Source organism: Phytophthora ramorum (assembly GCF_020800215.1).
Source record: "Phytophthora ramorum isolate Pr-102 chromosome Unknown Phyram_PR-102_s0002, whole genome shotgun sequence".
Lineage (NCBI taxonomy): Eukaryota > Oomycota > Peronosporomycetes > Peronosporales > Peronosporaceae > Phytophthora > Phytophthora ramorum.
Genome location: NW_027150648.1, coordinates 5,968,516 through 5,994,536, shown reverse-complemented (window position 1 = coordinate 5,994,536; position 26,021 = coordinate 5,968,516). Strand labels below are relative to the sequence as shown.

General features: G+C 52.1%; 8 protein-coding genes across 8 annotated transcripts; 3 read left to right on the top strand and 5 right to left on the bottom strand.

Annotated features, from left to right (window-relative positions):
• Positions 1-5,406: 5,406 nt before the first annotated feature.
• Positions 5,407-6,099, top strand: KRP23_3161 (Secreted RxLR effector protein; the record flags this gene model as incomplete). Its single annotated transcript, XM_067887975.1, has 1 exon — positions 5,407-6,099. One exon carries the CDS (start codon positions 5,407-5,409, stop codon positions 6,097-6,099), a length of 693 nt encoding a protein of 230 aa, XP_067750522.1.
• A 2,762-nt stretch (positions 6,100-8,861) lies between these two features.
• Positions 8,862-9,419, bottom strand: KRP23_3160 (Secreted RxLR effector protein; the record flags this gene model as incomplete). Its single annotated transcript, XM_067887974.1, has 1 exon — positions 8,862-9,419. One exon carries the CDS (start codon positions 9,417-9,419, stop codon positions 8,862-8,864), a length of 558 nt encoding a protein of 185 aa, XP_067750521.1.
• Positions 9,420-9,430: 11 nt separating this feature from the next.
• Positions 9,431-9,769, bottom strand: KRP23_3159 (uncharacterized protein; the record flags this gene model as incomplete). The annotated part of the gene is made up of 1 exon (XM_067895829.1): positions 9,431-9,769. One exon carries the CDS (start codon positions 9,767-9,769, stop codon positions 9,431-9,433), a length of 339 nt encoding a protein of 112 aa, XP_067750520.1.
• A 2,477-nt stretch (positions 9,770-12,246) lies between these two features.
• On the top strand, positions 12,247-14,703 carry KRP23_3158 (E3 ubiquitin-protein ligase HERC2; the record flags this gene model as incomplete). Its single annotated transcript, XM_067887973.1, has 1 exon — positions 12,247-14,703. One exon carries the CDS (start codon positions 12,247-12,249, stop codon positions 14,701-14,703), a length of 2,457 nt encoding a protein of 818 aa, XP_067750519.1.
• Positions 14,704-14,898: 195 nt separating this feature from the next.
• KRP23_3157 (uncharacterized protein) lies at positions 14,899-15,336 on the bottom strand (the record flags this gene model as incomplete). Its single annotated transcript, XM_067887972.1, has 1 exon — positions 14,899-15,336. The coding sequence occupies one exon, from the start codon at positions 15,334-15,336 to the stop codon at positions 14,899-14,901; it is 438 nt and encodes a 145-aa protein (XP_067750518.1).
• Positions 15,337-19,931: 4,595 nt separating this feature from the next.
• KRP23_3156 (Secreted RxLR effector protein) lies at positions 19,932-20,624 on the bottom strand (the record flags this gene model as incomplete). Its single annotated transcript, XM_067895828.1, has 1 exon — positions 19,932-20,624. The coding sequence occupies one exon, from the start codon at positions 20,622-20,624 to the stop codon at positions 19,932-19,934; it is 693 nt and encodes a 230-aa protein (XP_067750517.1).
• Positions 20,625-21,633: 1,009 nt separating this feature from the next.
• Positions 21,634-22,525, top strand: KRP23_3155 (DNA-(apurinic or apyrimidinic site) endonuclease, chloroplastic; the record flags this gene model as incomplete). The annotated part of the gene is made up of 3 exons (XM_067887971.1): positions 21,634-21,686; positions 21,744-22,377; positions 22,451-22,525. 3 exons carry the CDS (start codon positions 21,634-21,636, stop codon positions 22,523-22,525), a joined length of 762 nt encoding a protein of 253 aa, XP_067750516.1.
• Positions 22,526-23,190: 665 nt separating this feature from the next.
• KRP23_3154 (uncharacterized protein) lies at positions 23,191-24,882 on the bottom strand (the record flags this gene model as incomplete). Its single annotated transcript, XM_067887970.1, has 1 exon — positions 23,191-24,882. The coding sequence occupies one exon, from the start codon at positions 24,880-24,882 to the stop codon at positions 23,191-23,193; it is 1,692 nt and encodes a 563-aa protein (XP_067750515.1).
• Between the last annotated feature and the right edge of the window lie 1,139 nt (positions 24,883-26,021).

Sequence of the window (26,021 nt, the reverse complement as noted above, 5' to 3'; positions counted from 1 at the left end):
ACTCGTCGTTAGGTGAGGATACACTTTCGGTAATGGTAGTAGTTAAGATTTTAATGACGCATGTGGACCTGTATCCATCGAAGCAACACCACACCCGAGTCTTTAAAGAGAAAAGGACGAATTGAATCAGATTCTTGGTACCAACAAGAAAGCGAAGAAGACTACCGGCTCCACTGAGGTTTCTCATGTTATGTTTACGGATATCGACTGAATCGGTGACATATGAGCATGCGTTCAAAGTAATCGTGACCGGAAATGCAGCAAGACGGCACTTCATTATGTCTGTGTTTGCTAGTGTTTGTACGCTTTTCGATGATGCCCGACGTCTGTCTGGAGAAACAGTAACTGTTTGACAGCAGTTGCCACGGACTTGTGTGTATTGGCATCCTAGCCAAGCGAGATGATACACAACAGGACCTTGCTCAAGCCAAGCCTTGGACGAACATGCGGGTAGGGGAACAAAAAATGGGTGAAAAACGCTTCCACAAAAAAGAGGGAACATGAAAAACGTGATTTTTGTGTTCTCCTCGCTAAAGTGCGAGAACAACGAACATTTTTGCGAGCTTCCCTCCCGATATTCGTTCTCGCGCATTTCGTATTTAAGCGGATCTGGCGTGTTCGTATCCTATGTGTTGGATTGGCTGAAAATCGCACGATCTTCCACGGCCGCACTGAAATTTATCGAGCTCACTCGCGAAGATATCCTCTGCCCAAGACGCGGCCTGCGCTCGCGTGTGCTGAGCCTCCGACGCGCTCGAAGCGCAGTCGATAGACTCGTGACCCCACCAGGGACCCCGAGCACCGCAAGTCTATGCTCGTGACCACCGCACGGACCACGGCACCTCCCAGCACACGGATCAAGTCAAGGACTTCAGGAGAAGGTCAGAGGTCCGCCTGAAGCAGCAGTGCAGGGACTAAATCCACCTCCGACCCACACTCGTGGCCACCGCAGGGACTCACTGTGCCGCCAGTCCAAGCTTCAGTCCAAGGGCTTCAGGTCAGAGGCTCCGCCGCCAAGCATCGAGCTCACAGCGCAGCCGACAAGACTAGAGACCGCCTCGGGGACTTACTTCACATCCAGTCCACACTCGTGACATCTGCAGGGACCCACGACATCTCCAGCCAACGCGTGACGATGACAGAGCCACCGTCTGTGGCCAGCCAAGCAGTGAAAGAGTTTCAGGCCCTTGGACCCTTCGAGTTGGTGCCTCCACGACGAAAGGAGAGTTCGTACATATTCAAGTGGGGGGTTCGTGTCAAGTACATCGAGAACGGGAAGGAGGTCTTCGCGTGGGCTTGTTTGGCCGACGAGGCGTGTCGGACGTCAGGAAAAACCCTGTTCAAGCTCTATGCTGGCAAAACGACCATGGCCGTGAAGCACCTCCAGAGGATACACAACGTTGGCTCGCCGAAAACGGAGACAGCGACCGTCAAGAAGCGCTAACACGACCATGATTACAACCACCTGTCATCGTCCGCCCTGTACTCAAACAACCCAACCCGGCTAAACGTGCTGATGACCACTCTCATGATCATCAACCATAATTTGACGTTTCGTTTGGTTGAGTACGAAGAGGCAAGACTCATCCAAGCGCTACTCTATAAGGACGAGATGAAGGCCAAGATAACTACAAAGCAGGTGAAGGTATCTATCGTGGAGTTGTATTCTTCAACACGCAAGGAGATCACTAACTACCTCTAAGAGAACCGAGAGGACTACCCGAACTTTACGCTCGTGGCAGATTTTTGGACTTGCAAAACAACGCAAGACAAATTTCTTGTGTTGCGGGTTTACCTGGTGGACAAGGCCTGGGAGTACAAGTCCATTCTTTTGGGAACGAAAAGGTCAACCCCGCATATGGAGATCGTGATGGCGGCATTGTCAAGCCCTTCAAAGGGTGGTCGAAGCACATGCTCGAGGACTTTGGCTTAGCGACGAGCAATTTCTATGAGGCTACGAGCGACTCGGGGGGGTGACGTGAAATCGATGCTGTGCAAAGAACTCGATCTGGATAGGGAATGGTGCTTCGCACACATGGCCCACGCAGCTACAAAGTCATCATGTGGTGTAAATGGAGCTGCTAGTGCTGCAGCTAACCCGGAGATGGCGGACTTAATCTCACGGATGGTAAGAACAATATTTCAGGTCAAGGTGTTGTCTGTCACTGGGAGCTTATTTGCAGAGCTCTGTAAGTCTAAGACTCAGGGTGCCTCCACGCGACTTGTTGGATATTCTACTTCACGTTTCCTGAGCATGACGCGTTCATCGGAGAGAGTTCTTGAGAAGTGGCCAGCAATAACTGCGTGGTATGAAGTGTGAGCTCGTAAAGCACTTCGTGCCAACCAGCCACCACCAGAGTTCCCGTTGGCTAATCGCCATGACGACTTGGTTCATGTGTTGTCTGTGCTGAAGCAAAATCGGTGAGATCAAGCGAACATGTCAAGCAGAGCATCCTGTTCAAGTCGACGTGCTCGTACAGTTGTATATGGTGCGTATTCACGACCTCGACCCTGATCAGCCTTTTCCACACTACCTATCAACCGACAAAAACCCTCGTTGGATTTCTGCAAGTGACCTTACACCACTGGCTGCGGATGTACGGAGACTATTGCGAGAAGCATTGGACGAACGCTTCTTCAGCAGATATCACAACGACAAGCAATTCCACAAGTGTCAATTTGTATTTGAAATGCAGTTGAAACTCCACCCTATCTTCCAACGAACGGAGAGGAGTCTCGATCGTGCAGTGATGTTGTCGTGCCATCAGCATGGCAAAAGCGGACGGGATGCTGTAATCAGGAAGAATGATGTGAACGCCAAAATCCGCTGCAACTTATTGGACTTACTTAAGGCAGTAAATGAACCCGCGGACGTCTCTGAATTTGAACCACCTCCATCTGTTGTGCAAGTCAGTCGACTGGAAGCAGAATTTGCGCCGAGATCAAGCCGACCACCAACCTTTAGCCGGCAGGATCGACGCGCAGAAGAGGAACTTGATCGATGGCTGGAAAATCCTGTCGACATTGCACGAAAGGAGGACTACACACCAAAGGAATCAGTACTTGAGTTTTGGCAAAGACTTGAGCACCAAGGCGACTACCGTATCATACCGAAAGCTGTGAGAGTGATGTTCTCGATACCAGTATCTTCGTGCCAGATTGAGCGTGGTTTTGGTGTAAGCGAGCAGATGGTAACTACACAGCGCATGACGTTAGCCGAGCACAACATCGATATGTGCTCATTCCTGAACAGAAACAGCGAATTCGTTGACTTACTGCAGTGTGAGGAGATCCCAAAGGGACAACAAGACTTGCACACACCTACCAGCTTCATCGTCCCCGTCGCTGAAGAAATGGACTATGATCTGGACGAGATGACAAGCGACCTTCTGACCGACTTCGCTTCTAGTGTATCACTACCTGCCGACTTTGAGGAAACGAAATCGGAATGGTGAATGTATTAAGAAATCGACAAAATGACTAGTGAGTGAATTCATACACGTATTACGTTATGCTTTCCGTTAACCATCTCTCTTTGCTACGCTTACCTTGCCCAGCCAGCTGCACTTGAACAACGCTGCAACATTCACGTTCCACTGCTCGACAAGTAGTGTTGGGCTGTCTGCTCCGCTCTCAATTGCGCTTGAAGATGAAGCTCTGGCACGGGTACATTTGCGTCACCTGTTGGTGTGCTCAATGATGTGTGTGCCTGCAGGAGCTCGAGCACGCTCTCGAAGTGACTGCAATCGCACAAGGCTGGTGGATGTCGGCCGAAGTGGTGGCGAATATCCTTGATACTCCTCGGTTTGTAACGAAACACGAATCCCCGCTACCACTGCCGTGGTTGGCCTCACAACCACCACCCTATTCGATATGCACCGCTTGGGTGATTTTGCCAGTGGCGAATTAGCTGTTTGTAGTGTCTGTGGCGATTGATCCTCTGTCTGTGTCGCAACACTTGACGCCAACGTAATGTGCACCATTGCCACCGAGTGTGTCTGATCCCTCTCCAACGCTACAGGCACCTTTGACTCATCGTCGTCAAGGTTGCTTGGTGGACGGCTCTCATCTTCTGGAGGTGCTTCACGGCCATGGTCGTTTTGCCAGCATAGAGATTGAACAGGGTTTTTCCTGACGTCCGACACGCCTCGTCGGCCAAACAAGCCCACGCGAAGACCTCCTTCCCGTTCTCGATGTACTTGACACGAACCCCCCACTTGAATATGTACGAACTCTCCTTTCGTCGTGGAGGCACCAACTCGAAGGGTCCAAGGGCCTGAAACTCTTTCACTGCTTGGCTGGCCACAGACGGTGGCTCTGTCATCGTCACGCGTTGGCTGGAGATGTCGTGGGTCCCTGCAGATGTCACGAGTGTGGACTGGATGTGAAGTAAGTCCCCGAGGCGGTCTCTAGTCTTGTCGGCTGCGCTGTGAGCTCGATGCTTGGCGGCGGAGCCTCTGACCTGAAGCCCTTGGACTGAAGCTTGGACTGGCGGCACAGTGAGTCCCTGCGGTGGCCACGAGTGTGGGTCGGAGGTGGATTTAGTCCCTGCACTGCTGCTTCAGGCGGACCTCTGACCTTCTCCTGAAGTCCTTGACTTGATCCGTGTGCTGGGAGGTGCCGTGGTCCGTGCGGTGGTCACGAGCATAGACTTGCGGTGCTCGGGGTCCCTGGTGGGGTCACGAGTCTATCGACTGCGCTTCGAGCGCGTCGGAGGCTCAGCACACGCGAGCGCAGGCCGCGTCTTGGGCAGAGGATATCTTCGCGAGTGAGCTCGATAAATTTCAGTGCGGCCGTGGAAGATCGTGCGATTTTCAGCCAATCCAACACATAGGATACGAACACGCCAGATCCGCTTAAATACGAAATGCGCGAGAACGAATATCGGGAGGGAAGCTCGCAAAAATGTTCGTTGTTCTCGCACTTTAGCGAGGAGAACACAAAAATCACGTTTTTCATGTTCCCTCTTTTTTGTGGAAGCGTTTTTCACCCATTTTTTGTTCCCCTACCCGCATGTTCGTCCAAGGCTTGGCGATTACTAAGGCCACGATTACGGGACAAATTGCATTGTCCTCTAATCTTGGTGCCCGCCTCTCAATAAGCGCCAGGAGGAGTCACAGAATCGATTTCGGAGGGATTAAAGAATTACAATCGGATTTGTACTGGTTTATGTTGCATCAATGATCAGAAATACCGGGATATCGAAACGACGAGGTGTGCTTATTGAGAGAGACATCTGTATTCAAGCCGGTTTTTAAGGTTGAATATCAGCTACACAGGTCGACTTTCACTTTACCGGGAGCTACCTCATCCACGAGTCACCACTTCGTATTTTTCTTGTCGCGAGAGGCCAACCGCCCGTACTCCACCTGAAAACGTTAGTTTTACCTTCTCCACACACTTGTCATGCGCTTCCTTCTTGTGTTGCTGGTGACGGGGCTCGTCTTGATCGCTAGCAGCGATGCCTTCGAGTTGCCGGTATATTCCAACGATCGTTCAATCACCGCCCAACAAGTCCGCGAAGAGAACCACACAAGGCGACTTCGAGGCAGCACATCGCCCGACGAAGAAGAGAGAGGACTTCTGATGAGTATCAAAATGGCGGTAAAGACGACGTACTTGGCTGGGACGGGAAAGTCGGACGACATCGTCAAGAAGGCGCTGAAACTGGACGAGTTGACAATACCTGCCATGAGGGCTAGCCCCAACTACAAATTCTACCTGCAATATCTTCACAAGGCTGATGGAATCAAGATGGACAAATTGTTGTCTTATAAGACGAGTCCAACGAGGGTCTGGGTCAAATTTGGACTGCAACAGATGGATCGCGACGAGCGCTTCGGTCATTACTTCTTTAAGGCCTACCTGCGCTATGCGACCAAGTATGACAATAAGGTCTACCACAATGGGTACCCGCCCCACAGACCAAGCTCTGACGCAGAGATGGATGCCCTGCTGATGGTGTGGGCCAAGGCTCGCAGGCCTGACTCCTACGTTCTCAAACGCTTGGGGTTCAACAAGATGAACAAGAACTACAGCAAGGATTTCAAGACTTTCAAGGAGTATATGGAGTTCCACAAGAAATTCGCATCATGGTGATGAAATGACGAGTCTAGCCATCTCCTTAGAAAAGACGCGGTGCGTGTATAAGGGGGTTGTTTAAGGGAACAAGTCATGATACGTGGCGTTCAAGTCTGGGTGTAAAGTGTCATGATCGTGGCGTGGGCCCTGTTCCATCAAAATTAACTGCCTGGCACACACAAATTTGCACTGAGCGGGAAGCTCTGGGTATTGTCATCATGGGTCACAGCCAAGTTCCCAAAACTAGGGGGCCTCTAAGAAACTGTAGAGTCCTGGTTTCGGTGGAAACTTTGTCATACTGGTACATTGATAAACCGTCCTGTTGAACTACTGCGTAGAAAAATGAATAAATACTACTGGTTGATGCGTGCCAACTACCTGTGGTACGGGTCTAAGAAGTGGTGTAAGGAACTATGGTTTCGGTGTATGGACCGCCACGGAAGGGAGAACGATCTTATTGTCATGAGCATCTGCAAAACACTTCAAAGTCCTGTAGTAAGCCCAATTATTTTTCGTTTGCAACGGCTGTTCCGACCCATGCGTCGTAAAAAGCGTTTGATGCTGGACACAAAATCATCGAAGAGACGAGCTTGCTGGGTCCAATTGAGACATCACGCTGCTACGATGCTCGAGACGCTTGAGACCCACTATTTGATAAATTCGCTGACTCACATCGGGTAACAACCCAGTTGCCCAGAGTGCAAAGTCTTGTATCATATAATGTCCTTCCACTCGAACGGCATTCCTGCGTTGGTGATCACAGTTGCCGTCACTGGTGCGCCTTCCTCCACGATGTCTGCTTCGATGCTCAAGGAAATATCTTTCGTCTCGCCGACTGCGAACGATCAAGCACTGTGCAATGAAAAGCAGAGCAAATTCCTACCAACTGGATAGGTTTGGTTAAGTGTCGCTTATTATCTCATGATGAACGGAGAAATACGTTCTCGCATCTAAACAATCGTCCCCCAAAGCAAAATTGTATGGCTGCGCAGTAGACTACCTCTTCTTGTAATCATACAGGGTTTCTGGAATTAAGCCAATTTGTAGTGTAATGATCTCCATGATTCCAATGCTGTCTGCTCTAATTAACCCTTTCGCGGTAGAAGGGCACAAAATGCGCCCTTTAAGAGGTTTTGCGAAACACGGTGCGACAGCACCCCCCTCTAAGGGCGCATTTTGTGCCCTTTTAGCGCTGAAACCTATCAGCGCTATCGTCTTTTGTTTCTGCCAATCCGTGTTCTTCTCGTCGCACGGTCTGTTTGAGTGTCAAGAACGTGCACTTCCCGACAATATTTTCTGCTACGGGAAGTAGTTGGGTTAGCTGCACAAACGTACCAGATCTACCGCTCAAGTGCTCCTGCCTCGTGAACAACTAGATCATTTTTTGGTGGTCTTGCTGGTGACCAATTGGAGGTCTACGATGGCTGTAAAGTACCTGGTCAGACAAAAAGCTTCGCTGGAACGAGTTACTTCGCTATCTGCAGATGCCGCAATTTGCATCGTAATGTGTGGTGGTGCCTGCCCTGATTGCCTCTACATTGCAGACTTCAACATCCCAAGCTACACGTACAAATACTTGGATCACTTCTACGATAATGTTTTCCTAGCAGTAAGTAATAAACCAGGAGTTAAATTGCTACCCGAAGCAACTGTAAAAGCCAAGAAGACCTTCGACTTCAGCCACCTACTTGTAAAAATGTTGTTTCTGTTGTGGGCGCTCGGATCCTCGGATTCCACCTTGACGCTACTTTACGAGCTCGCTCGACTGTTATCGTTGGGTGTCGGGCATCGACACGGCCCTGGCTCACAGCACGTGCTTGTTCGAGTCTTGCCGTGGCCTGTCGTGAAAGGGAAGCCGACTCTGCTGACTCTGGTACTTTTGATCAGCTGGATCTGCAGGCGCTATCCACACTCGCGTTTACACAGTGTGCAACTCGAGATGCCCTTAAATGTACAACTCATGGCCAACTTGATGGCTTTCCGCGTCTACAATTCCAGTATCGTTGAATGGAATTCTTCCTGTGCTTAATCTGAATCAGCTCATCCTCGGCTTGGACACTATGGACTTCTTCGTGTCGGTCCCCAACGACGTGCTTTCAAAGTGGCATCCAATGTCCTTTGTCTTCTTTGAACAAGGAAAGCTTACACAAACCCCTGCATCGGTGCTGTCTGAACCAGCTTTTACCATTTCTCGGATCGGAAATCAACGTGAGTTCGTGTCAGAGCTGGCAACTCTGCCATCCGGTTTGATGGCTGGTGAGCTCGCGAAAAGCCACAGCCCAATACGCGAACTGCCAGCAGAGTTGGGATCGCCCACAAATGAATTTTTATACGTTGGATCTAGAGGAGACCAGCATTTCAGCCTTGCCTGAATGGACTCAGCCACACATTATCGAGTTGATCTACATGTATGACACACCTCACTGCACGGACGTCTTACCTGAACCCGACAATCCAACGTCGTATGCACGCCACGAGCAGAGGAAGATAATACTGAAGGTGTAGTGGCACACGCAATCGAAGCATTTTATTCCTACAGTGAGTAGCAGAACCAATGACCGAACATCTGCAACCAAATTGGTGTCAATGCGAAGGATAAACAACCTGACGTTGCAGTTCTGGCGTGGTTTCCCGTTCGAAGACCACGCGGGAAGGTTGGATGTCGAATTCTAGAGCCAAGATATCACGATTTTCTGAGCCAACATTCTCCATGATTTTTTTCTGAGACTCAAAGACCTTCATCGCTCCTCGTGGGGGAAGTACCTAGCGACGAGCTAAACCTAGGCTTCGTTCTCAGAAGTATTGGCTCCTGTATTCCTTGAACTGCTTGAATTTGCTGGAATTCGCGTGGCTCCTGATCTCGACTTTGGTGTCATCATCTTATGGTAAACATAAGAGTAATATCTGTCCTTGTCCGTGTAGATCCCCAGCCGTTTGAGAACGTAAGATTCGGGCCTGTCCGCCCTAGCCCACACCCTAAGAAGGATATCCATCTCTGCGTCGGTGCTGGGAATGTATGCCTTGTACCCACGGTTGCAAACCTTGCTGTCATACTTGTTCGCATAACGCACGTAGTTCTTAAGCGCTGGGCTCTTCTCCCGTTGAGCGGCAGACATCCCACCCAGCCCCAATCTGTTCCAGATTGTCGTCGGATTCACCTCATCAAGTGCCCAATTGTCCATCTTGACTCCTTCCGCCTTGTACAGATATTTCTGGTAGTCTTTGTACTTGGGGCTGGCCTTCACCGCACCTTCTGCCAGTCCGTCCAACTTGAGCGCCTTCTTGACGAAGTCGTCGGATTTCTGCATCTGCGCCCAGTACGTCGTCTTCACCGCCATTTTGACACCCGTCAGGATTCCTCTCTCTCTTCTTCATCGGGTGTCTTGCTGACTCGGAGTAGCCTTTTGTGGTTATCTCCAAGATCAGGTTCGGTGGTAGACTTGGACGCGAGTGCATTGGTGGCGGCGACGAGGATGAATACTGTCTCCAGCAGGCCACGGTGGAAACGCATGGCGTGGGCTTGTGCTGCTGTGGGGGGAAAGCGAAGTGATAACGAGTTGATCAAGTGAAGCAAAGAGAGTGCGCTAGGATCATTCATCCATGATGGTTTCGCTCGCATACTCAAATGGAGAGAAGGACGTCCTATCACGTGATCGAGTTCGTATAGAAAAACTGGCTCACCGCTCATGTGCTTTGCTTTTTGTTAAGGTTCAAAACGAGAGGCTGGCACAATACGATGCTCATCCATGTCGGTGATAACAAAAGATGTCACCATTGAAGACTTTCATACTGGTACTAACAAATAGATGAGTTGGGTGAGTCGGCTCGATATTTTCGTGCGTGAATTTCTGACACACGCATGCGCTATCCATACAGACATGATGCACCGGGAAAGCGAGGCGTTTGGGTTTATTGGAACCAAGCCCGCCACGGGTGAAGTGGGCGGGCTTCTTTCAAGCCCTGGGCTTATCTTGATTCGACGAGTTGAGGACGCCGGGGCACGAACCCAGTCTCAGTACAAGGCCACCTCGAGCACGCGTAAAGGACCCTGCTTAATCCCGATAAAGCCAAATTCGACTGGGTTCGCCGACAGATCCTCCCAGTGAGCAGCGTTGCAACACCATTCGTGGACAGCTCTTGCGGGGCGATTATTGTCAGCTGTAGTGACATATCGAGCGGGGCCAGCTGGAGCGGGCGCATGTCCTACGCCAGCTCGTCACCGACGACCACGGAAGCGGAACACCTAGGGCTCCTCATGGGACTCAAGGCGTGCGAGAAGAAGCGGTACTGGCCGCTATGGGTAGTGAGCACGAACAAGATGCTGATTGCAACGCAAGCCCCCCAAGGCACGGCATTTAACACAAATCTACTGGAAGAGTCGGCGCATCGTGGATCGGCTCCGGGAAGTAGAATGGCTACACCACGCCAAAGACGCCAACCTTATGGCGATGGAGCTGACAAACACAGCGCTCGAAAGCAGAACGAGTGTACAACAGTACACGGATGACACGGTCACCGATTCCGGGCAATGGAGGAAGGTACTCTGCCACCTAGATGGAGACATGATGCAATGGAAAACACACGAGGACAACGCGGCGCAAGCGGACGTCGTGGCCGACAGCCAGTAAGGACGCCGGCATGTAACGGGGAAGCGTAAGCTTGGACCTGGAGAAGGCTAACTACCGACATAGGGGCGATGATTAGAACAGACATAGGAAGTCGTTAGCACCAATAAGTGACATCAATGTACCTCACTGAGAAACGAAAACGAAACCATTCGTGGACAGCTCGCAAGATGTATGAATGTAGCCATTCCCCATTATTATAATTTGTGATGCTGCTGCACATCGCTCACGTTCTTATCGCTCCCAGTTCTTGGACTCGTACACAGCCACACCCGGTGCCTTGCCCACGCGTCAACTTCCTCGCCTGACTGTCGTGAGGACCGAGTCCTTCTTCTCCGCAGAGCGTTCTGCGCAAAACCTTCAGCGTCAGCTTCACACCCTCACGGAGTGTGACTCGGCTCTCCTCTTCGGCCATGTACTTGGGATGAGTGGTCCTGCTCTTTTCAACTGCAGGCGAGTGGTGCACAGGAGGCCCACCAATTTCCTTCAGATGATCCGCGTCGCCAGCAACCGAAAGCAGCAAAACTTACGCTGTGTCACCAGCAACTGAGCAATAATTAGCAGGAGTCACCGTGACGGCACGGATGATATTAAGGGCAACCTGGAAGTTAAAGCAAGAGACTCTAGTCTACGGTAAGGCTTATCGTACAATGGTCACAAGCAGACAAAAAGCCTGCAAGAGCGAACCCAGGGTATCGGAGCGATCGTGGTTGGTACTGCACCAACTGTTTGGAAAACAACACACAAACCACTACAAACAGTGGTTGCAACATTACTCAAGTCGCACCAATTGACAAAGTATACGAAAGAGATGCTCCACCACGACAGCGTACCTGCAACACTTCGGATCCGCATCCAAGACGAGCTGTTGGAAACTAGCAGCGACAATGAGCAACAGAAAGGATTATCAATAAGGCAAAGCCTCCAGCAATACAAGGACTCATAATTTCTTCGCTAAACACAAATAGAGAACCATTTAACCCCCTGGTATCCAATCTACTTCATAGTATTGCTGCCAGCATAGAAGTACTCCTTTACGTGGGCTTAGTGCAGGGGCGGATCTAGAGCGAATTTGTGCCAAGATAGTACAATTCGGCAAGATAATACATGCGCAATTTTTCTACCATTAGAAACGAAACATGTACAGCATGCGTCGCGCCTTGCAGACTCGCCCTCAAAACCGCTCCGAATCGGAGTCCGATCTCCTGTACGCCTCTGGTTGCAAGTGCAGATGGCACGAAAGAAAAAGCCTCGTCGTCCGTCAGCAGTGATCAAGAGTATATGTCTGTTAGTACCGTATGTTTTGCCCGACGGATGTGCTCAGTAGTCATGCTATTATACCCGATCAGTAGTTTTTTGTAGTACACTAGACACGTCCGGATAATTTGGCTGCATACCGGTATACAAAATAATCACGCGTCCAATCCCAAGCAATCTCTCGCCATCCGGCATGTAGCCATCTGGCCATAAATTCATGTCTCTCCCCTTGCTCCCATTGGTCGAAAACCTTCCTTTCCCTTCCGCATCTCAGTCTCCAATAATGGGCGAGGACGGCGGCGACCACCTGAGCAACTCGACGCGCTACGCCGAGCGCGCGGAGACGGCCGGCATGCTGCGCGCGACGCAGGAGGAGCTGGCGAGCAAGATCAAGGAGCTGCAGCTGTACGAGGGCAACTACACGACGCTCAAGAGGGACCTGTCGCGCTGGAAGAAGAAGTTCGAGTACGTGTTCCGCGAGAACGAGCTGCTGGCGCTCGAGACGGGGAAACTGGATGCGTCCCACAAGCAGATCGCGTTCCTGCAGCAGGAGCTCAAGTTCAAGGAGGAGGAGGGATCGGCTTTGAGAGGGTTGGTGAGCGCGCTGGAGGCCGCGAGCAAGAAGCAGCGCGCCAAGCAGCTGGAGGCCGCCAGAGCCAGAGACTCGGAGCTGGAGGCCGTGGCTGCGCTGGCAGCCGAGCGCAAGAGCAACGAAGACGCAGACGCGGCGCTGGTGGCGGCCAATCATGAGAAGGAGCGACTCGGGCAGGAGATCGCGGCGCTCAAGGCGGAGAATGCGCTGTTGCTCAAGGACGTGGACCGCAAGGACGAGGAGTTGCAGCGACAGGAGGAGCAGGTGGGCGCGCACAAGGGCCGCATCTCGGGTCTGGAGGAGGCGCTCAAGGGCGAACAGGAGGCAGGTATGCAGAGACTCAAGGACAAGCAGGACAAGGTGCTGGAGCTCGAGCGGCAGGTGCAGCAGATGCAGATGCGGCGCAGGTCCAGCGTGGCGGCAGCGCTCGCCCAGGCCGAAGAGGAGGGACGTGACACGGTGGGCTTTGGTCCCACGGACAGACTCAAGGCCAGCCACATCAGTGAGGGCGACGAGACCGTGCACAGCGACGAGGAGCCCGACACGCCCCCAGGGACGCCGCCGCCCATCTCGTCCGGAGGCCTGTTGCCGCCCGAGGACCCCACGGCCGACCAGACGATCCGCGACTGGACGGAGGACCGCAAGCTGCGCGCGGCCAGGAGCTTCGACGAGGCGCTGGACCTGGACAAGCTGGAGGAGCTCATCCGCAAGCTGCCGTACGAGCACCAGGACGGTGCCAGTCGCGTGCTCATGGGCGCGCTGGACCCGGACTCGACGGCCGACGCCGTGGACGAGTCGCAGATCGTGCTGCGCCACTTGTCTAGCGAGCGCCAGGCGGACCTACGCGACTTCCTGCTGCCGCTGCTCAAGGCGCACCCGGCGCTGCGCGTCTCGTACGCGACCATGGAACGCCGCACGCTCGTGACGGACGTGCGCATCACGATTGAGCGCCGTCGCAACTCGGTGCTGGGCGGCTTCGTGCCCGGCGAGAACCGCTTCGGGAAGGACCACATGTTCCTCGGCCCGTCCGTGGAAGACGTGGGCAAGCTCGTACCCCACCAGCCTCGTGTCATCAGCACGAGCAACAAGGCCACGTACATGTCCAAGCCCAAGCACGTGGAACCGGTGGACAATGCGCCGACATCGTCTCCGCTGGAGCGCGGCAGTGAGCACACGGAGGACATGGACACAGCCTCCGAGTCTGCAGACGTGCCAGACGTCACTGCGTCCAACCGCAAGTGGCGCGGTCTGACGGCGGCCAAGTTCATTGGCACGATGGCCGCCGGTGCCAAGCAGCGCGTCGCGGCGACCTTCAAGAACACCAAGTTCACGCACGAGGGCACGTCCTGCCAGTTCTGTAAGATGACGCCCATTGTGGGCGAGCGCTACTCGTGCGGCACGTGCGTCGGCTTCGACCTGTGCGAGAATTGCTACTCGCTGGGCGGCCACGGCCTCGAGAACTCGGACGAGCTCTTCTACCGCGTGCAGGAGCTGGTGCTCGCGCGCTGCCCTCGTCTGGTGGAAGAGGTGGACCTGCTGGAGCTCATGCGCTTCGAGATCTGCCGCTCCAACCTGCGCAAGTTCAGTTTCTGCCTCAACTGGCTGGCCGACATCGTCAACGGAAAGTCGTCGAGAGACTTGCAGGCTCGTGCGTTGGAGATTCCAAGCATCAGGCGAGACGTGCGCAAGGTGTTCGTGCCGCTGCTCATGCGCGTGTGCAGCGACCGCGAGGACATTGAAGTCAAGACGGAGTGGGAGCTCGAGGACGACAACCAGGCAGCCGTGCGCACGGTGGCCGGTAACACGGCAGCGGAAGGCGACGGTCGTTTCCTCGAGACGCTGCGTATCTGGGTGGCAGACCAGTACCGCACCACGTCGCCCTTCGTGGAGCGCAGTCTACTCAAATATCGTGAAGGTGAAGAGGGTGAAGAGGGTGAGGGAGAAGAGGGCAGCGACAATGACAATGACGCTCAGAGTGACGGCGGGCACTCCCACGAGAACGGCGGCCATTCGCATGACGAGCCGGATGAGCCCGATGAGGATCCGTACGATGACGTCGACGACGACCCGTATGGCGGCGGCATCGAAGGGTCCAGTAGTCAACCAGGATTCGTGGAGCGCAATCGCATTCATAGCGACCAGTTCTAGAGAGGATATGGGTAATTTGTGTTTGATAGGGTGCCGAGCAAGAACGAAGAATCAAAGCCAAGCAGTCGATCAGTTAACGGGCGGCGTTGCGCTCAAGTGTCCCTGTCGCAGGTCTAACGCTGTGCTGTCTTGTAGACTAACGTGTCGTTGCTGCGTATTATGTAGTGCTATCGACAAGCCTGCCCACCCTCCAAACTACACCCGGTTAATCGCGTAAATCTTGTCGATGAAGTCGAGGGGGAAGTCCACGTTCAAGTCCAATACGGAGCGTGGTCCGCACTGGACGTTGGCAGGTTGCAGCTCTGGTGCGACGGTGGAGCAGTATGGAGCTCCGCGCATGTAGTTCTTCTTGAGCACTTGTGTCTCCGCCCATGCAGGCAGAGACGTCAAGTTGGTGTCCTGCAAGTCCAAGCGAACGATGAACGTTGTGGACGATCCGAGTTTGTCGGGCAGCTCCTTTAACGGGTTCTCGGTCAGCGAGAGCTCGGGGATGGTCAAGTCCGGAGGCATTTCGGCCAGCTGCGGAATCGTCTCGAGTTTGTTTCCCTTGAACGAAAGCGTGAAGACCTGGAGCGAGAGCAGCGACGCGGGGATCTGAGTGAGTGCGCCATATTCAAACGCCACGACGGCCATCGCGTGCCAGCGAGATGGAAGGTCGTCCGGTAGGGCAGTGAAGTCGGTCACGCAGAATTGGATGCTGAGCAGTGAAGCTGGCAGTGGTTGTAGAAGTCCTTCCGGGAAACCCGACGTGAAGTTGGTGCGGCCGACAGCAGTGACAATCAGCCTGGGGTGGGCCGTGGCTGAAATGGAGTTCGAGCCACTGCCCCACTCGACGACAGTCGAGTTGTAAATGTGGAACACAATGAGGTTGCTGAAATGCTGGATCGCTGCTGGAATGCGAAGCTCCGGGCAGTGTGCGAAGGTGAGCGTGGCTAAAGCTGACTCGTCGATCGTACTGAACGCGCTGTCGTCGGCTGACACGGTTTGTCTTTCGTAACAGTTGATAACGAGGCTAACGCAGGAGGAAGTACTCGAGAACCACGGGCGAGTGAACGCACGACACCCTTCGACGGTAGTCAAGCGCGAATGAATGGCAGCGTGCAAGTGAAGCACCATAACGGTAACCCCCCACAGACCAAGAACGAGTTTCACGGCTCTGTGAGCTCTGGCAGAACACTTGGAGTGTTGTCTCTTCCAGGATGCGACTCTCGCGAGGGCAGACGGCGTCGTTTTCGTTGGCTGATGGACTCGGTTGTGTTGCGAAAGCTGGGGGGTCTTCAGAGTCGTGCTGGTAGATGCTTTGCCCACGCAGCGACCAGTTGGGCCAGCAACGGACGAGGGCAACTTTGTTGGGCGAGTGAGTAGTGAGCCGATAGTGACGAGCGACATGAAGACGGCTAGGTGTGGAATGATTTTGGCTGCGAAGTCCGTCAAGCTGGAGGCAAAAGTCAGCTGGAATTCCAGCACCAAGCGCGTGATGTACACAGGGTCATACAGTTGATCAGGGTCCTTGAAACTCGAGTTGGCTGTGTCCATTGCATTGGCGTACGGAGCAATGAGCAGACAGGGGACAATCACGCACATGGCGATACAAATGACTGCGTCTGTTGACAGTGCTACCACTCGCTCGAGGGCTGGCTTGCTCCCCAAGAAGTGCTGCACCGCTAGCGTCGACCAGCAGTTGGCCAACAGCATCGACACCATGAGCGTATTGAGCCACACCCGCGGCAAGAAGCGGCTGAATTGGTAAGCTTGATACGTTTGCGTTGATAACTCGAGCAACTCGCGGAAGATGTAGACGGTGAGGAAATGCTGGTTCTCAACGCCGAACAATCCATCCTGCGCGAAAAGGGCCCCCCATGCTCTCGTGGCTGGACGAAGGAAGATCCTCGAGTAGTTCCGATACTCAGTAACGATACTCCTCACGCGGACTGAGGTTTTGAGGTCTGTACCGACTCCTTTCGGCGCCTTGTTTGTGTGGACGTCGACGGTTGCGACCATGGGTTTCCTGCTGCGTCTGAAGGAGAGTCGACACTCTCGAATCGAGTAGTACACAAGCTGGAGCATTCGCCCCAGATGAAGGAAATAAATATTCGCGCAAGTCATGGCGTACAGATCGTAGTGGAGGTTTCCGGTCTTCGGCGCCCAAAGGTGAACGTAGTAGCCCATGATGGGATCCGTGAGGTAGTAATACGTGGCTGCAAAGATGAGGAGATACATGCCGCAGAGCATATGAGCACACATGACCAGCACCCACGCAAGTCGGAACAGTCCTGGACTAAGTTCAAGTTCTAGGGCTTCCTCCGGGGAGGCTATTGGGGAAAATTTTCGGGCAATGTCTTCGGTTTTCGTAGGCACAATGCTGGCAACGGGAGTAGGAGCAATTGCGCCTAGCTTGGACCATGGGAGCCGAAGCATCGTCGGTGATTCCGGTTAAAGGCACCTGTGGTCGAAGAGTGTGGATCACTTGCACTGGATCAGATGCATTAAATAATGTGTTGAGCACCAGCTCAAAATAGGAAGCAAGATTCCAACAACTCGGCCACTGGGGAAGAAAATAAGTGGACGTCCTGGGACCTTACGCAGCCGAAATAGGTCGTGCAGTTGACAATTGAAAGAAATCCCCATCGAGTTCTGAAACCAAGGTCCAAACATTAGGAGCTGCTGTCCATAGTGTCGCGATTCTATCTCTCTTGGAGTAGTTCCAGACCTGTCGCGCCAAGATTGTTTTACTTCACATCCACACCAATTGGATTGCAGGACCCTCAGTATGATCTTCCCCTGCTCGTGGCGTGCATACGACGTTGGGTTGTCGGGTTCAGGTAAGACGTCCGTGCATCATACATGTAGATCAACTCGATAATCTGTGGCTGAGTCCATTCAGGCAAGACTGAAATGCTGGTCTCCTCTAGATCCAACGTATAAAAATTCATTTGTGGGCGATCCCAACTCTGCTGGCAGTTCGCGTATTGGGCTGTGGCTTTTCGCGAGCTCACCAGCCATCAAACCCGGTGGCAGAGTTGCCAGCTCTGGCACGAACTCACGTTGATTTCCGATCCGAGAAATGGTAAAAGCTGGTTCAGACAGCACCGATGCAGGGGTTTGTGTAAGCTTTCCTTGTTCAAAGAAGACAAAGGACATTGGATGCCACTTTGAAAGCACGTCGTTGGGGACCGACACGAAGAAGTCCATAGTGTCCAAGCCGAGGATGAGCTGATTCAGATTAAGCACAGGAAGAATTCCATTCAACGATACTGGAATTGTAGACGCGGAAAGCCATCAAGTTGGCCATGAGTTGTACATTTAAGGGCATCTCGAGTTGCACACTGTGTAAACGCGAGTGTGGATAGCGCCTGCAGATCCAGCTGATCAAAAGTACCAGAGTCAGCAGAGTCGGCTTCCCTTTCACGACAGGCCACGGCAAGACTCGAACAAGCACGTGCTGTGAGCCAGGGCCGTGTCGATGCCCGACACCCAACGATAACAGTCGAGCGAGCTCGTAAAGTAGCGTCAAGGTGGAATCCGAGGATCCGAGCGCCCACAACAGAAACAACATTTTTACAAGTAGGTGGCTGAAGTCGAAGGTCTTCTTGGCTTTTACAGTTGCTTCGGGTAGCAATTTAACTCCTGGTTTATTACTTACTGCTAGGAAAACATTATCGTAGAAGTGATCCAAGTATTTGTACGTGTAGCTTGGGATGTCGAAGTCTGCAATGTAGGGGACGACAATCAGGGCAGGCACCACCACATATTACGATGCAAATTGCGGCATCTGCAGATAGCGAAGTATCTCGTTCCAGCGAAGCTTTTTGTCTGACCAGGTACTTTACAGCCATCGTAGACCTCCAATTGGTCACCAGCAAGACCACCAAAAATGATCTAGTTGTTCACGAGGCAGGAGCACTTGAGCGGTAAACCTGGTACGTTTGTGCAGCTAACCCAACTACTTCCCGTAGCAGAAAATATTGTCGGGAAGTGCACGTTCTTGACACTCAAACAGACCGTGCGACGAGAAGAACACGGATTGGCAGAAACAAAAGACGATAGCGCTGATAGGCTTCAGCGCTAAAAGGGCACAAAATGCGCCCTTAGAGGGGGGTGCTGTCGCACCGTGTTTCGCAAAACCTCTTAAAGGGCGCATTTTGTGCCCTTCTACCGCGAAAGGGTTAATTAGAGCAGACGGCATTGGAATCATGGAGATCATTACACTACAGATTGGCTTAATTCCAGAAACCCTGTATGATTACAAGAAGAGGTAGTCTACTGCGCAGCCATACAATTTTGCTTTGGGGGACGATTGTTTAATGCATTTCTCCGTTCATCATGAGATAATAAGCGACACTTAACCAAACCTATCCAGTTGGTAGGAATTTGCTCTGCTTTTCATTGCACAGTGCTTGATCGTTCGCAGTCGGCGAGACGAAAGAGATTTCCTTGAGCATCGAAGCAGACATCGTGGAGGAAGGCGCACCAGTGACGGCAACTTTGATCACCAACGCAGGAAAGCCGTTCGAGTGGAAGGACATTATATGATACAAGACTTTACACTCTGGGCAACTGGGTTGTTACCCGATGTGAGTCAGCGAATTTATCAAATAGTGGGTCTCAAGCGTCTCGAGCATCGTAGCAGCGTGATGTCTCAATTGGACCCAGCAAGCTCGTCTCTTCGATGATTTTGTGTCCAGCATCAAACGCTTTTTACGACGCATGGGTCGGAACAACCGTTGCAAACGAAAAATAATTGGGCTTACTACAGAACTTTGAAGTGTTTTGCAGATGCTCATGACAATAAAATCGTTCTGCCTTCCGTGGCGCTCCATACACCGAAACCATAGTTCCTTACACCACTTCTTAGACCCGTACCACAGGTAGTTGGCACGCATCAACCAGTAGTATTTATTCATTTTTCTACGCAGTAGTTCAACAGGACGGTTTATCAATGTACCAGTATGACAAAGTTTCCACCGAAACCAGGACTCTACAGTTTCTTAGAAGCCCCTAGTTTTGGGAACTTGGCTGTAGCCCATGATGACAATACCCAGAGCTTCCCGCTCAGTGCAAATTTGTGTGTGCCAGGCAGTTAATTTTGATGGAACAGGGCCCACGCCACGATCATGACACTTTACACCCAGACTTGAACGCCCCGTATCATGACTTGTTCCCTTAAACAACCCCCTTATACACGCACCACGTCTTTTTCTAAGGAGATGGCTAGACTCGTCATTTCATCACCATGATGCGAATTGCTTGTGGAGCTTCATATACTCCTTGAAAGTCTTGAAATCCTTGCTGTCGTTCTTGTTCACCTTGTTGAGCCCCAATCGTTTGAGAACGTAGGAGTCAGGTCTGCGAGCCTTGGCCCACACCATCAACAGGGCATCCTTCTCTGCGTCAGTGTCTGGTTTATAGGGCGGGTACCCATTGTGGTAGACCTTATTGTCATACTTGGTCGCATAGCGCAAGTAGGCCTTAAAGCTCTCGCTCTTCTTGCGCACATCGGGACGCATATCTTGCAGTCGAAATTTGTCCCAGATCGCCGTTGGGTTTTTCTGAAGATACGCCCACCTGTCCATCTTGACTCCTTTCGCCTTGTACAGATATTGCAGGTAGTATTTGTAGTTGGGGCTAGCCTTCATCGCTTCTTCTGACAGCTGGTCCAGTTTCATCGCCTTCTTGACGACGTCCTTGGACTTCCCCGTCTTAGCCAAGTACGTCGTTATCGCCGGCGCTGTCATACTCGCCACGACCCCTCTCTCTTCTTTATCAAGCGTTGTGCTGCCTCGAAGTCGCCTTATGTGGTTCTCTTCGCGGACTTGCCGGGCGGTGATTGAACGATCGTTGGAATATATCGGCGACTCGAAGGCATCGCTGCTAGCGATCAAGACGAGCCCCGTCACCAGCAACACAAGAAGGAAGCGCATGACAAGTGTGTGGAGAAGGTAAAACTAACGTTTTCAGGTGGAGTACGGGCGGTTGGCCTCTCGCGACAAGAAACATACGAAGTGGTGACTCGTGGATGAGGTAGCTCCCGGTAAAGTGAAAGTCGACCTGTGTAGCTGATGTGCAACCTTGAAAACCGGCTTGAATACAGATGTCCCTCTCAATAAGCGCACCTCGTCGTTTCGATATCCCGGTATTTCTGATCATTGATGCAACATAAACCCAGTACAGATCCGATTGTAATTCTTTAATCCCTCCGAAATCGATTCTGTGACTCCTCCTGGCGCTTATTGAGAGGCGGGCACCAAGATTAGAGGACAATGCAATTTGTCCCGTAATCGTGATCGTATGTAATCGCCACCGCTACACTTGAGAACGTGTAGTGTTCAGGCCGGCACTGATTAAAGCACCACTTGAATGGTGCTCCAATTGCACCACTTGCGCTATACATGTACGGTAGTTGCAGGAATGTTTTGAGATGCTTGTCCTGGTAGCTCAAACTACTTCGTGTTACATATGACCGATAGTGCTACATGTACTTACGCTTCTCCATAAAGCTATCGTTGGTGCAAGATGAGAACTGAATTGATTGTGAGTGGTTTGTCACAAAAGGTCAGCTGATCACTATACTACATGTATATTTTTCGCGTAAATTCTAACTCCCCAACACCCCTTTATTCGGTTCTGTGTATAAGCATCTATGCTGGTAAATATAGGTGACTTTAGTACAATAACATGCGCAGTTTGGAACAAAAGCAAGTGTTCGTTTATCGATGAAGGCGTCGCAACCGAACCAGCTCCACTGTGAGCTGACTGTGAAGGCAGGAATACCTCTCGAGCGTTGTCGTGACAACGGCGTTGCTCTTTCGTTCGCCATCAATGTCGTAGAAGTATATGGGGTGCTGCAAGCGAAAGTGAAATCGGCGTTTGCAACGAAGGAGAGACTTTGCTGAAACGACAGCCTAGACATCTACATTAAGCTGGCCAAGAATGCGCCCCAGAAGGCGTTCGTTAAGCTGGACCAAGAAGGCTTCATCTCTTTTGTACGAACAGCGTGGCGCAATGCCCGGTTGAGACGTGGCGGACATTTTGTGTCTCAGCGAGACCAAAATCTGCCGCGACGAGCTGCAGAAGCTCGAGGACTTTCTGCCGCAGTACACGCACCAGTTCTGGTCCTGCGCCGTCAAGAAAGGGTACGCCAGCACGGCCATTTTCAGCAAGACCAAGCCGCTGAGTGTCAAGGACGAGATCGTGCTGGGCGTCCACGAGTCCAAAGGAGCGACCAAGGAGGACAATGGCGGCAAGGACCAAGAAGGACGCTTTCTGGCGCTCGAGTTCCCCCAGTTCTGGCTCGTCCACACGTACGTCCCCAATGCTGGGGGCAAGCTGGAGCGTCTGGACTTCCGCATCAACCAGTGGGACAAGGCCATGCTGCGCGAGATGAAGGAGATGGAGAAGACCAAGCCCGTGATCTGGTGCGGGGATCTGAACGTCGCCCATCAAGAGATCGACATCCACAACCCCAAGGGCAACCGCAAGAGCGCGGGCTTCACGGACCAAGAGCGAGAGAGCTTCGGTAAGATTCTGGACAGCGGGTATGTCGACACCTTCCGTCGATTGCACCCGGACAATGTCGAGTACTCGTACTTTGGCTACCGCAACAACATGCGCGCGAAGAACAAGGGATGGCGGCTGGACTACTTTGTGGTGTCGGAGGCGCTCATGCCCAAAGTGGTACGTTGGTTGGACGCTTTTTTGGATGGAAGTGGCTACTTACAGTTTTGCTGACATTGGGATGGTGTTGCAGCGGTCCTCGTACATCCGCAGCAGTGTCATTGGGAGTGACCACTTACCCGTCGGTCTTGAGCTTGGAGGTCTTTGACCTGGACAAAGCAGATTCGGAACGTGTGGAAGATGAAAGCCTCGAGATTTTGTTCTCTTGGCTAGACTGTCTTGGAATCTTGACAATGTTATGCTACTGTTTATCTCTCGCCAGCTTCTAATCGGCTAGGGCAACTCATATTTGTCCTTGCGTCACTGTACAGTGTATATACGACAGATTGTTGTGAAGTCGAGCGTGGATCTGATTCAAGTTTCAACCTCGCATTGGGCGATTCTGACGAGACGAGCTTCTTCTCATTGATGGTGAGAGCATTTGGCTGGAGTTGTAGACATGGCAGGCATGATGCAACAAACATGTTCGTGGGTGGAGGGAGCTGACAATGTTGCAAGTGGAAGGATTCACGATTCTCCGAAAAATAAAACTGGACGCCGAGAAACTCCAAAATCAAATTAGGGGATGCTTCTCACCACAGTTGACGGGGGGGTGTTGTGGGGGTTGTTTGGCATGAATGGGTGTGGATTGGATCAAGGCTCTTGTCTTCGTTTTGTTGTTGAGCAAAAATTGAGTCGCTAGGCCCCAAATAACGTATTACTTTAGCACCATGTACTCCGCCTGACCAATTTCTAGAATTATCTACGAATTGGCTTCAAAGCAAAAACCTGAACTTGTACAGTTGGTCAAGCACGTTTCCGATGCAAGGCGGCCTACCCGTCTTCACTGTAGGCATACATGGAGTCGAACCAGTTGAATGGCAGCTCCAGGTTCGGGTTTTCAGTTGGCAGGTCATTGCAAATAACTTTGTCCTGCACGAGTTCAGGCGAGGTACTCGAGCAGTACGGCGTACCGTGCATGTAAATCTCTTTCAGGACGTGAGTCTGTGTCCACGCAGGTAGAGCCGTGATGTTTGTTCCTTGGAGGTATAATCTCTCGATAAAATACGACGGATCTAAGGTGTCTGGCAACTCGTGGAGCGGATTATCGTTCAACTCGAGACTATGAAGTGTCTGCCCCCGCAACATGTTGGACAAATCCGGTAAAGTCTCGAGGCGGTTGGCTCGTAGAGAAATCATGTACGATTGCAAGGACAAGAGCGACGCTGGGACGGTTGTCAGCTCATTGTAGTCAAACCCGACAATCGCCATGTTCTGGTGCAGCTTGATCGTGTCAGGGACTGCGGTGAGATTTGTGTCGCAGAACTGAGCAGCGTATAGTGATGCTGGCTTAAGAAGGCCCTCCGCAGCTTCTGAAGACACAAGAGACCGAACGACCCCCAGTACCAGCAGGTATGGGTTCGAGCTGCCGCTCTCTTCGTTACCCCATGAGACCACCGTCGAGTTGTACACATGCAGTAACACAAGGTTGTTGAACCGTAGCAGTGCTGGAGGCATAGACAACGCCGAGCATTGGATGAGTGAAAGTGTACTCAGAACGGAGCCATCAATCTGCTCGAAGATTGTTTCATTCACGGATGCCGAGCCCTGCTCATGGCAGTCGACAACCAAAGTGGAGCAAGCCATCCGACTCATGAGCCATGGACGTGTTGACGCTCGACACCCATTTACACCAGAATATTGCGATAGAAACTTGGCATGGAGATGGAGTGTAAGAACGACCACTCCCCACAGACAGAAAAACATCTTCATGGCGTTGCTGGCCGATCCAACGTGTGTAAGACCCTTGCTCGAGGAACCTTTGGGCACCTTTGTCCGGTGAGGTGCTTTTCCGGTTTCTTTGGGCAGTCTAACGGTGCTCTGGAGCGATACCGATGTTAATTTCTGTGAAGTCGGGCTTTTGTGGCACTTTCGAACCACAAGTCCGCTGATACTGACGAGGGACAGGTAGATTGCGCCGTGTGGGATAAGTTTCGCAATGAAATCCATCAAGCTCGTCGCCAGTATTAGCTTGGCATCTAGTATCAATACTGCCACGAAGGTCGGGTCATACAGCGAGACGGAGGAGTTGAATCTCTGGTGCGCCAAGTCGAAAGCTGCTACGTATCGTGCAAACAGCACGACTGGGACCCCAATAACCATGGCAATGCAGATGAACACGTCCACAAAGAGTGCCAGGACTCGCTCCAGCGCCGGGGATTTACGCAGAAAATGATGCACAACCAGCGTCGACCAGCAATTGATGACCAGCAAGGCCACTGCGGCGTCGTTGAGCCACACTCGCGGTAAAAAGAGACTGAATCGATATGCTTGATACGTCTGTGTGAACACTTCCACGATCTCTCGCACCAGGAAAATGGTAAGGAAGTGCCGACCTTCAGCTCCAAAGAGGCCGCTCGGAGAAAAGAGGAGATGCCATCCCAGTTTTACAGAACTAACGAGACGCCGGTGACAACTGTGACCATTGTTCTGGGCTGGGTTTACTCCTGGGAACACTTTTGTCATGCTGCCAGAGGGGAGACTAGATCCGAGAGGTTTGGACAGCCGCCTCCTAATGGGCCGTCTGAAAACGAGCCTCCGTTCTCGAATCGACCGATAGACACATTGCAGCACTCGAAGGCCATGAAGAGCCCCCAAAAGGCCAAAAACCGACCCGAAAAGTCCGTAGTGCTCATTCCCTGTCGGCGACCACAGGTGGGCAAAATACGCCATGACGGGGCTTGTCAAAAACGAATACGCCAGCCCAGAGATGGCTAGAAAGATGGCACAAAGTAGATGTGCTGCCATGACTACGACCCACACAAGGGTAAACGCCGGACGATTTAGCTCCAGCGCTACAAAGTCGTAGTCTTGATTGAGAATACTCGACGCGAACTGCAAAAAATGTCGTTGTAGACCTCGCGGGTCGGACCTCTCGGCAGATTGGGCCCATGCAAGCTGAGGCTCAGTTCTCATGGCGTCTGCAATTCTTGGTTGGGGGAAATCAATATCTAATATGATGCTATGGTGCATCTCGTGGTCACGAACTCGGGCAAGTCTAAACTGGGCAAGAAGCACCCAACGTCTCATACGAACGTCCCGTTACAATGTGCCGGATATACATGGCATCCATGCCGTTTGTTCTTATCAGCGCCGTCTTTCGATCCTAGGAACTCACCACTAGCGAGTTTTTGAGTCCAATTTGATGTCGACTTGTAGCAATTTGCTAATTGTGCACAGTGGATAGAAGCCGGTATAATAGAGGAATGACAGCGACGAGAATACTGGCCCAGGCGGAATAATGCAGTGACTTCGTGCGAATGGGAATTTCGTGAGAGAATCGCGTTCGAACCCGCTCACAGCAAGCTAGGAGCTCTGTTCGACTACTTCACTGCCCGTGACCTACTCCCTGAATGTGTACGTTTCCAGCATGTAGTCGAGTATTACCCACGAGTGAGAAGCGGAACCGTATTATCTATCCAACTACGGCCAACCAACGATGGACCTGCCCCGGTACGCTTGATACTCGGTACGAAGTATATGTTTCCTCTAGTGGATGAGGCACTGCTGCATCCATGATTCGGTTGGAAATACTTAGTATGCAGATTGAAGCGGACCATGCGTTGGGCCGACAATAAATGAAGTTGAGGGTGTGATGTTTGAGG